This window comes from Monodelphis domestica, chromosome 2 (assembly GCF_027887165.1).
Source record: "Monodelphis domestica isolate mMonDom1 chromosome 2, mMonDom1.pri, whole genome shotgun sequence".
Classification (NCBI taxonomy): Eukaryota; Metazoa; Chordata; class Mammalia; order Didelphimorphia; family Didelphidae; genus Monodelphis; species Monodelphis domestica.
This window is the reverse complement of record NC_077228.1, coordinates 64,932,213-64,944,308: the sequence shown is the minus strand read 5'-3', so window position 1 is coordinate 64,944,308 and position 12,096 is coordinate 64,932,213. Positions and strand designations below refer to the sequence as shown.

The window sequence follows — 12,096 nt, the reverse complement described above, 5'->3', positions numbered from 1 at the left end:
TAGGGATGGGGGATGATCCAAATTCCAAATAACAATCTCTGACCCATCCACCCTCCCTGGGTCTTTTCTACTTGTGCTCTTAGGACACCAGCCAGAGTAAGGACTTAAGATATAGAATTTCATGCTGTCCTGGACAAATACATTCTAGTTTTTGACAGACATTTGCCTATCATACTTCCACAGACTGAGCAGACATAAACCACCTATGAGTTGAATGAAAGTGACTACTAATATTTGGGTAATGGCATAATGAATATGGAACTCTCTAGGATAATTATTCATGTTGGCAAGAAGGATAGGCAACATAACTCTGGTTAATCCAAACTTAAAAATTATCTTTCTAATTCTCTTTGGGATGATTCCTCCTTGAATCATACTCAGGTCAAATCCTGAAACTGATTACAGTCTTTCATTGACTACAAATCCCGTTCTGGACATGAATGGAGGTTTCTTTTGAAGAATAACAAATAAGTTACTATATTTCTAATTTTCAAAGAAGGAAAGGGTGTGATTTCTCTTAGGTCACAGCTATTTTTTTTTCTGTTTTCAGTGCTCCAATCCTTTTTTATTAAAACCACTCCTTCTGAATTCTATGGTACCTAATAAAAGTCTGAAATGTATATACAAAAAAAATTATTATCTTTCTAGTTTCATCATTAATCAGTACTCATTTCACCATCTTCCAAGCCACATGGTATACCTTAGTATATGAATATCCAAATAATCCATGCCCCATGTGTGGTCATTGTATTGGTCACCTTTAATTATTTTTTTCTTCATTTCAAAGAGTGGGGCAAAGGGAATTATCAGGAAATAACTGTGATAGGAAAGATGAAAGGTATAAGTATAATTTGAATTAGAAAGAATACTAGACTTGAAGTCCAAGAAAACCTCTCTTTGAGCCTTGGCTATACTACTCCTCAGATGTCTGATGTTGGGCAATAGCCTAACTTATTTGACCTTTTGTTTCTTTATCTGTAAAGTGGGAATAATAAAATCTGCAGTGCCTACTTAGCAATGTTGTTGTGAGGATAAAATTAGTTTATATCTATAAAGTTCTATGTTATGGTATGTAATTGGATGTTAGCTGCGATTACTCAATTGTGAACATTATTCCAAGGTTACAGGAAAACAAGCCAAATCCCTCTTTGATCCAATGAAAGCAGTAAAACTAGCCATACTCATCATCACCTGTTTAAGTAAACTGCTTGGTAGAGCCTATTAAAACTTTAATGGATGAATAGGAACGTTCCCATCTTCCCATGGTGCCAACAACACTTCCACCACAAGGAGAATACATAGGTCTGCAGCAGTCTGGCTCAGGAGAGACCCTTTTCTTCTTTGTCAGCTCAACTATTTCTTTTTACCTACTTTACAGAATTATTTAACTAAATAAGATACATGAACTGCCACAGCAGCCTTCAGCCTCTCCTTTCCTCTCCTATAGTTTTAAAAGAGCCCCACACTGGACTCTGGAGGAACAACTCACAGGACTTCTTTACCTGGAAAAGGGAAATAGCTTTGCCTTCTGAGATAAATACTGATGTCATTTTAGAATGCCTTGAAGCTTTGTATGGTAAATTTAGCAACTGGTGGAGATAGACCTGGTAGACTCTCTTTAAAGATGGTGGGTCTTGGAAAGGGCAGCAAGAAGCAGTTAATCTCTTAGAATCAAGAGATCAGTTTTAGCCTTACCCCTGACACTTATCATATGACCATAGGCAAATCTCTTAACCTTTCTGACTCTAGCTTCCTCTTCTATTAAATGGAAATAATTATATTTGTGTTTATTTCATTTCAATAAACATTTATGAAATGTTTGCTATGTGCAAAGCACTGTATAGGGCACTAAAGATTTATAGTCCTTACCCTCATAGTGCCATATTCTATAAAAGGACAAAACAGATAGAGATAAACAAGAAATATGAATGAAGTTATATGGAGTAATTTCAAAGGAAGAAGATCATTTTCGCCTCAGAGTTCCATTTTAGAATGCCAAGCTTGGAAGAGGGGAAGAAGGAATTCAGTGGAGGTGGGGGTGGGAGAAATAATAGGCTTATTTTAGACTTTGAGATGCCTATAAGATATATAGTCCAAGTCGTCCAAAGAACAGTTGGCTTTAATGAAAGGAGGCTAGAGAAGAGACAAGGAATCTTGGAATAACCGCTGTGGAGATTGAATAAATTAATCCATTAGAGATAAGTAGAGTGGTTGACTTGTTGCTCTGTTTAAATCAAGTAACCTCAATTTGTAGTAGACCCAATCAGCATGGTGTCATGACTTTCCTATCACTCTATCTAGTAGCATCCAAATGGAATCAAAGACCCCAAATGGTGGGAGAAATTCAAGACTAGAATCTGGTAGGTGAAAGTTAAATTTTATATTTTATCCCAGAGCCAAATGAGAATCTGAAAAATTTTGGAAAAGGTAGAAATGTGGTCAGAATAGTGCTTTTGGAATATCCATTTGGAAGTTGTTTGGAGTATGAATTGTAGTAGAAAGATGATAATTGAACCCAAGGTAGCTGATGAGATCACCAGAGAAAAGAATATTTTTGTGATAAAAATTGTAAAATTTTAAAATTCTAAAGCTTAGAATGCTATGTAAAAATTAGCTATTATTTTTAATTGGACACTGATTTCTGGACCTATATTTGGTTCATCCAAAAGATAGTCAAGAGTCTTTTTATTTCCAGAAATCTATGGATTAATAGTATCATTGCATTAGAATTAGAATTAATAAAAGATCTTCATAGATCAGTTCAGATCTTCACATTTCTACCATTGCTCTAGAAAGACTACAAAGATCTAGGGAGCAATTGACCTTAATAGTCTTTCTAGAGCAATGATAGTATAGATCTGATTAATGGTCTCAGGACTGGAGATGAAAAGCAGGGAAGAAGATGCAGTATGTAAACAACAGCAGAGCAAGATGACCAAAGAGAGAGTAGGATGGAATGTAGGAAGTATCTTTAAGGTCATCCAGTCTTAGCCTCTAATTGTATGGATGAGGAAATGGGGATAGAAAGGTGAAGAGATTTGCCCAACATCATACAGTTTGTGCACAAATACAAGTTCATCTGTCCTGAAATAGAGCCTTGCCACATGCAATCCCAAAAAAGTATTTACTAAGTGACTATATTATTATATATAGTTGCATTGATATAAGGAAGTCCATGAATGACAAAACTCCCTTTGCATTGGCAGTAGGCACCTTCTTCCAAATGAGGAAAGAGGATTCCAGGGTTAGAGATAAATGCCAGAAGTGAGGTGATTGCAAATAAAAGGTGTACTCCACTGAAATGAATATAATCATGAGCAATTGGAGCCTTGTCTGGTTTACTGACCTGCATACAGAGTAATCTGTCCAGGGGCAATTAGTTGGCTCAGTGGATAGAGTCAGACCTGGAGAGGGGAAGATTTGGGTTCCAATCAGGCTTTGGACACTTTCCAGCTGTGTGACCCCAGGCAAGTCACTTTACCCTAATTGCCCAGTCATTTCCACTCTTCTGCCTTGGAATTGACACAGTATTGATTCTAAGACAATGTAAGGGGTTTAAAAAAAATTATTCCACCTCGACAGAATTTTACTGTTTCCTTTACTATGCCTGTCACACCAACACTGTTAACTGGTGAATTTATCCACTCTCCATTTCCATTCCCCTGCCTCAATGCTGTCTACATGTTGGTATTGCTCACCCTCAAGAATTTCCTACTTTCTTTAAGGTTTGTTTATTTGTTATCTATACATTTGGAATAGATTCTGTCCTCATATACAGAGGAGCTGACTTTTGTTTTTACATTCTGAGTATTTGCTGTCAAAAAGTGGATCACATAAAAAACAAAGAGGAACCAGAGACCCCAATCACCCTAGATCTAACCACAGATGTATAAAGTCCTACATCTGGATAAGAAGATGGAAAGGGCTCATATAGTCTTTCATGAATTCATGGAAACTTCCTAATTGGCTAAAAGTGACTCTGGGGTTGTAGAATGGGCTACCAAGCTAATAGTGTTTCCTTAGGGAATTCCTAGTGTTTTCTGACATCTTTCCATATTGGGGATAAATATCCTCAACAGAAAATATCTCTGGTCCGCTATTTTGAGAACCATGTCTGTAATCCTCCTTGGACTGTTCTAACAGAAATGTTCCTAGGCTCTGAGGATAGCTATCTGTTGAAAAGACAAAAAGGATGATAACTCTGGACATGTAGTTCTAAATCTAGACTGGCCCTCTCACAATGCCAGACCCTGTAATACTGCCCTTTTACCCAACTGATTGAGACACACATATTTTGGGGTGCCTTCTATGTATTTGGCACTCTGCTAATTGCTACAAAGCAGTGGTGTCAAATTCAAATAAAAATAAGGCGATTAATCATATATACAGTTCCCTGTAGATGGCATATTGACTTGGAAAACCACAAATTAGCATTATCTGTGTTTTATTGTACTTTTATTGATTTTCTTAAATATTCCCCAATTACATTTTTTTAAATCCTTTACCTTCTGTCTCAGAACCAATACTATGTATTGGTTCCAAAGCTAAAGAGTCATAAGGGTTGGCAATGGGGGTTAAGTGACTTGCCCAGGGTCACACAGCTTGGAAGTGTCTGAGGCCAAATTTGAACCTAGGACTTCCCATCTCTAGGCCTGACTCTCAATCCACTGAGCTACCCAGCTGCCCCCCCCATTACATTTTAATATAGTTTGAATCATATTCAGGAGTGTAGCCACATCAAGGTGGCCTACTGACCATGTGTTTGACATCTTTGCTGTAGGGAATACAAATGAATTACTTTGAATCTTCTAGAAATTACTTGGATTTTTGAAATACCATTTGGGGCTTAGTTGATATGAAATACTCTCTTTTGTATACAGATGGTTTTTCAAGTAATCTTCAGTTCTCAGAACAATGTTGATTTTTTTTCCTTTTCCTGTTACCTCACACTACCTATCATAAACAATTCCCTTCAACTTGGCCCCCAAGTTAGATACTAGCTAGTATACCGGAGTATATTTGTTACCTCCAAAGAGTGCCTTTCTTTCCAAATGTCCCAGCATAATTCATGTTTTGAATAGATTTTTCAGTCTTAGGGTAATCAGTCATACGTCTCAATCCTCTACTTATCCATATCCAAAGCAAGACAAAATAAGAAATTTTGTTATAGACATTATTGTGTAATTAAAAGAGCAAGTTAAAGATTATATTAAACACTTTCCCACACTTTAAAAAATAAAAATATCCCTTTATTAGAGCAATCAAGAATAAATATTAATTAATATTAATATGATATATCTTAATGATATAAAAAATTGAGTGATCTTAAAAGAAATACAAATGCTGAGGAACTAGTTACCTTCAAATGTTCTCAGTTATGACACATTAAACATAAATTTCCCCAGACTTGAGCATAATACAACTTTCTAAGAACCCAAACTATTTGCGGATTTAGACACTTCTAGAACTTGTCTGCACCTTCTAGACTTTCATCATTTTTGCCAAATGTCAAAACACACAGATTTTTTTCCTGCTAAAGATTTGCTTCAAGTCTGCTAGAGATCAAGATGTTGGATTGAAAGAGACTTTCCCACTTAACCAGGGATGCTTAGCAGTCTTGTCATCTAACTATTCAATCCCTTTCTATCTCTTTGACTTTCTAATTATTTCCAAAAAGCAGTTGCTTTCCCTATAGCATTTATTTGCACACAGAGACTTGGAATTCTTATATTTTTTCCTTCTGAGATAACAAGTGAAAAGATATATATGTCCCATATTTATGAGCAATCAATTCCCCATGACTGTCTTTCATTCAACCAGAAAATAATTTAATTTTGTTTATCTTGCCCATCTTCCTCTTTTGACCTATTGTTGATTTCTAATACTATATTAACTCATTCATATTTATATACATTTAGTCCTTTAATAATAGATTTCATTCTCTAATGATTTTATAATCTGTCCTCTGGCACACACTAGGTCTTTTTTCAATTCAATATAATTATTATGCATATAATATTATGCTATTACCTGGAAGAGAGAAAAAAAGTTTGGTAATACATAAATTATATGGATCTTACAGTCTAATAGAGAGGTACATACTCAAGTAATTACACAAAGTACATAATAATTATATCAGAGAGGTACTAAAATTACTAGGGGAGCCTAAAGGTAATAACAGTCATCTCACCTCAGGTATCAGGGAAAGCTTTCCAGAAGAGATGGTATTTGGGTGAGACTTTTAAAGGATATATGGAACTCAGCCTGTAGCATCTGGGGGAAAGGAGAAAGTATTACAGTAAAGAGAGCTATTCCAAAGTGGCATGGGCTGCCTCAAGAGAGTGATTTCTCTCTTATTGGAAGTCTTCAAGAAGACATCAAACATCTTGTTAGGTATGTTGTAGAGATTTTTTTTCAGGTCCTAGTTAGCCTATATGGCCTCTGGACTCCCTTCCAAACAGGAAATTCTGTGCTTCTGACTAGGGATAATATATTACACATAAAAGTACAGAGATTTAAAAATAAAAGGACAGAACATATGTCAAGGACAGTAAGTCATCCAGGTTGATTGCATCACAGGGTATAAAGAAGGGAGATGAATAAGACAAGTCTGGGGGGAATGGAGTGACACAAGATGTTGGAAGGTCTCAAATATTGACCATAGGAGGTTGACATTAATTCAGTAGGCAATAGGAACGATTGATCAAAGAGTGACATGACTTCCTTTAGATTTCATCTACTGTGTCTGATAGTAGTACAAAGGATGATTTGCAGATTGAAGCAAGAGGAGATGAGGAAACTTCTTAGCAGACTGTGGAAGTAAACCCATTGATCTGTAGTTCAATAAGCCAAACTATGGTAAGCATCAATGGAAATAGGGAAGAGAACAGATTTGAGAAATATAGTAGTTGTTAAATTGGCAGGATGCAGGATCTGATTGGAAATAGAAGGTGAAGAAGAAAAATAGGTCAAAGATTACTCTGAGAATCTGAGAATAGGAAGATGGGGAGAGTTTTGATGCCACTGACCTGTTTAGGATATTTTTAATTTAAGGGACTGATGGATCATCCTAGAAAGGCTATCATATAACCAGTTGGAGATTCAGGTCTGAAAGAAAGAAGAGAGGTTAGAATTATAGAATTGATTTGGGGCAACCCTTGAAGAAACTGGGTAGAATAGCAGATAGACTACTAGAACTAAAATCAGGAAGATTTTATGAATAATAATAAAGAAGAAATCCATGAGTTCAAATTCAGTCTGAAACTTTCCAGTTATGTGACCTTAGGCAAGTCATTTAATTTCTGTTTGTCTCGGTTTCATCAGTAAAATAAAAATCATAATAGCACCTTCTTCCTGGGGCTGCTGTGAAAATCATATGAGATAAAGTACTTTGAAAACTTCAAAGGGTTATGTAAATGCTAGGTATCACCATCATGATGGTGATGATTAAAATCTTAAGAGTGAACAAGATTGCTAGGGAAGAGAATGAAAAGAACTCAACAGGACACTTTCTTCAGAAAGATGAAGATTCATTGAAATAGATCCTTAAAAAGGTCCTAAAAATTCAATTAAGTGTGAAATTATTAATAATAGAGGGACAAGGTGCATCAATTTATGTGAAAACATTTATTGTAATCTTACTCTGAAATGAAGTTTTTCATTCTATTTCTATTTTCTTTGCTCCACAGTTTAAAAAAAATATACTGAATCAATGGAGACTGCTTAATCCTCCAGGTTATTCTTAAATTCTGATTTTTCTAGTGCATCTTCACTATTCTCTGAGGACACAAAGAAAAAAAGAAATAAACCTCAAGGAGTTTACATTTTATTGAGGCTGGAAATAGATAATGGTTTCACATTAAATATAAGATCATTTAAGATGAAAACTAGAAAAGGAATCTGGAAAGCTTTCAGCACCTGAATTGAACCTTGAAAGAAGATAGAAACCATTTCATCAATAATAAAATAAGGAAGAAAAGTTTCTTCAAAGAAGCAGCACCTACATTTTGCCTGGAAGAAAACTAAGTATTTCAAGAGATCTCCAGAGAATTGTTTGCCTGTCTACAATAAGCAAAGAAATAGGGGAATCCTGAGAACTAATATAAGCTATACATTTCAGTTACCCTATCCAAAACTAATCAAGGGAGAGGACAGAAAAAATAATCAAATTTATCATTATCTAGAAAGTAGCAGATAACCCTCAGTTGCTATATTACAGGACATTCTTGAGGGTGTCCCAAAGGTGCCTAAACATGGCTGATTACTATAATTGGGGCAACTAGTAGCCTGCATGATTTTTAATAGTCAGAATAAGTACAATTCACTTGTGAGATATGTTTACCAAAACTGAACAAAGCAAGTCACAATTGAGATAAGCAAAAATCAACCCTGAGAGTTTATTCAGTGTCAAGAGGTAGAAAAAATATTTTTGCTTTTTTGAGTGGCATCAAAGATTTTCACCTGCTGTATAATAATAGGTAACACTGACATTGTGGTTTAAGACTTGCAAAGCATTTTATATAGTGTATCTCACTTGATCCTCACGACAACCCTGTGAGGTCCCAATTTTACAAATGAGGATTCTGGGGTTCTGATGTCCAAGTGAATTGTCCAGCATCATACAACTAGTAAGTATCAGAGGCAGGATTCAATTTCAGTTTCATCCTGGCCCTATGCCCAGCCCTCTATCTCCACTATGCTACCTACTCCCTCCGGCTTCACATTTGGTTTCTAAATCTGGAATCTGCCACTAAGTATATATGAGACTGCAGATGAATCAACACTCCTTTGAGCCTCAATTTCCATATTTGTAAAGTTAGAATAAGACCTCCTTTACTTACCACATAGGGGCATTATGAAGATGAAATAAAATAATAAAATTTTGAAGATCTTCATGCCATGATGAATGGCTCTTCCCTCAACCTCTAACTTTAACTCTAGTTCTCATCCTGTAACACTGGGCTCCTGAATGGTGAGAATTCTTGATATCTAGCCTGACCAAAGCTAATCTGACTATCCCTGTGACTGAACAAACCAAAACCAACTTCCCTGACCATCTTTCCCCTATTTTTGTTATCTTCCTCAATTAGAATGTATAAATCTTATGAAGGCACAGAATGTTTTCCCTTTCACATTTATATCCCTAATGCTTCACACAGTGAGCACTTAAATGCTTTTAATAGAAGCAACTAGGTGGCTCAGTGTATTGATTGTCAGGTCTGGAGACAAGAGTTCCTTGGTTCAAATCTGACCTCAGAAACTTCCTAGTTATGTGACCTTGGGCAAATCACTTAACCCAAATTGCCCAGCCCTTCCCAGTTGGGAATCAATACTAAGTATTGATTCTAAGACAGAAGGTAAGAGTTGTTTCTTGTTTAATGCTATTATATTTATTCATTCAAAATACAGTGGATCCCATTTCAAGGCAACTCAACAAGGGTAAGTTCTTATAATTTTTCCAGAACCAAAAGCCTTCTTCAGAAATCGTTTCAGACATAAAAGTCTTGGTTCAGATTGTTCATTATCCAGATTTCCCTCAAGTTGTACAATTCCCTTCAAAACATTTCTCAGGTGCTACCTTCTAAATGAAACCTTTTTTCTTTCCCCAATCGTTAATGCTTTCTCCCTTTTGGATTATTTTTGCTTTTGTATGTGCTTTGTGCTTATTTATATGTGTATATGTTGTATCCTCCTGCAGGCTATAAGGTTCTTGAGGACAGGGACTATTTTATCTTAATATTCTCATCACACAGGATGATGTCTGGCACATAGGAAGCACTTAAATGTTAGACAAATTGAGTGAAACTTGTTGACTATTTCCAGACATTAAAAACTGCCCTCCTTTAAGACATAATGCACTTTCAGTCAACCTCAGAAATATTGTCTGGGAATTTAGGGTGAGAAAATACTCAGACTATATATGCATAACTACCTTATTCCTTAGTTGTGACTTCATTCCCTATAGATTGGCTATAAACAATGCTCGGGAGTGACCAGTTCAAAAGAAATAAGCAGTAGACATCTCTTTTTTGTTCTATGGTTTGATTCCTTGAAAACTGGAGGAAACCAGGGGGCTAATATCCCAGTTTTTCATAATAACTTCCCCTTTCTCCCATCCTATATCCCCCAAAATAAAAAGAATTCAAAGCTGTCCTTTTCATTCTCTCTGATTACTATTGTGGCTTATAAAGGTCAGAGACGGATATTTTAAAACCAAGAAATCTGGGGAGGACATCACATTGGGCATATTCCAAAATCAAATCAACTCTGGTATAAGGGACCCAAGCTGCAATGAAACAAGTGCCCCATTTTCCTGTCCTTATTTAGTGAGTCTTCATTAATCCTAGATCCTTGATAAGCTGCAGTTCAAACTTATCCAACTTTGCCTCGATATCCAGAAGTATTTGGGAAATAGCCAGAATGCCCATATGATCATACATAAAGAGCTTGAAGCTACTTTAGAGGGCATCTATTCCAACCCTCTCTTTTTTTCAGATAAGGAAACGGCAGCGTTAGGGGAAATTAGGGATGTTAAGGGACTCACTTAAGGACCCACAGGGAATAAGCCTCAGCGGTAGGATTTGAACCGAGGTTATCTGTCTTTGGTACTATTAAATATTCTTTCCTCTATATCATAGTGAATCCCATTCAGGGAGACAAATTGCCTCCTATCCTAGGTCTCAAATGGGAAGTGAACTATCTTGTCCAGGAAGCCCAGAATAGAAACCTGCTGTCCTAACTCATGGCTTTAGGTACAGCTCCCTTGAGAGTCTTTACTCATTCCTCTCCCATAAAAGAGTTCCTCAGCTACGTGTCTGCTGAAAGTTGCCCTGTGTGTAGTCTATAGCAGCAAAAGAAAATGGAAAACGTTCCTTTCCTATCTTTTCCCCCTACATGCTCAAAACAGAGCCACCCCAAGCATCCATGTCCCTGCCGTGGTCCGTAAGCATCGGGTACTCACCCAGAGAAAGTTTCTCTAGGAGATAGAGATAACTCTGAAAGAAATCATTGCGGATGGCCCTGTGAAGGATGAAGGACATGCTATGCCGACACAGCTCATCATCTGTCTTTTGCCAACGAGATCTAAAGGCAAAATGGGCTCCCAGATAAGCCATGCTGAGAGGAAGAGGGCGAATGGTTCTTCCCACGTGGAAAGAAAGACTCCTGCCTGACCACTTTGTCCAGGGAGTGAGTGCCTTCTGCAGAAACTTGGAACTGTCGTTTTAAACCATCTCCCAGACCTCTGTCATTCTATATCACGGCTGAGTGTCATGGGGTGGGTGGAGATGTCGGGGAAGGGGAGCAGAGATGGGGGAAGGGAGACACGGAGAGGTCAGACTTTTGGCATTTTTCCCAGTCTCTTGGGTGTCACCCCTCTCCAGGCTAGCAATTGCTGAGCAAAGCTGAAAACACAAACGGAGACACTGCCTTATCTGTCGCTAGAAACACACACATGCACTCCCAACCCCCCGAGAATTTGCTTTAATTTAATCCTAGTCTTGGACTTGTTTCATTTCCATATCAAAGAGCCATGAGGATGTGCCTGGCACATAGTGAATGCTTGTTGACTGATACTTTAAAAAAAAAAGTCCATGCAAATTTCTTCCATGATTTGTCCTTCTCATCCCGGAACATTGAATCCCTGTGATGAAAGGGCCTTCTGTGGGGCACCTGGTCCACTCTCATACGGGTAAAACTGGCCTCCAATCATACCAGATAGAACAACAAATTTCTTCCAGGCTGAAGAATTTCCAGTAGAGAAAATTCCTTGGTAAGTTATCCCATTCTTACGTATTCCTCCCTATCAGCAAGCTCTTTCTATAAGCAGCTCTGTATTCCTTCAAAATGCATTTAAATAGATTTCTTCTTATGCCATTTAAGGCATAAAACTTCTCTCTCTAGTGCATGCATTCATATACCCAGATGTTTCCAGTAGGAAAATGAACACAAAATGAGCATATGCCTTATGGAAAAAAAAAAGAAATAAAATACCACAATAGCTTTTTATTTTAAGCTTTGGGATTTGAACTAGTGTCTCTGTTTTGAGTTCCTTCATGGGGTTGTCATAGTTTCATAGGGGTCGTGCTGGGAAAGAGA

At 37.1% G+C, this 12,096-nt stretch overlaps 1 protein-coding gene across 1 annotated transcript in view; it reads right to left on the bottom strand.

The window, feature by feature from the left end:
* The window catches only part of NTMT2 (N-terminal Xaa-Pro-Lys N-methyltransferase 2), a 28,815-nt gene extending 17,530 nt beyond the window's left edge, over window positions 1-11,285 (bottom strand). Inside the window, exon 1 of the mRNA XM_056815516.1 lies at window positions 10,961-11,285. Within this exon, the coding sequence (XP_056671494.1) occupies window positions 10,961-11,114 (154 nt within the window). The 5' untranslated portion in view covers window positions 11,115-11,285. The remainder of the gene's footprint in view (window positions 1-10,960) is intronic.
* Between the last annotated feature and the right edge of the window lie 811 nt (window positions 11,286-12,096).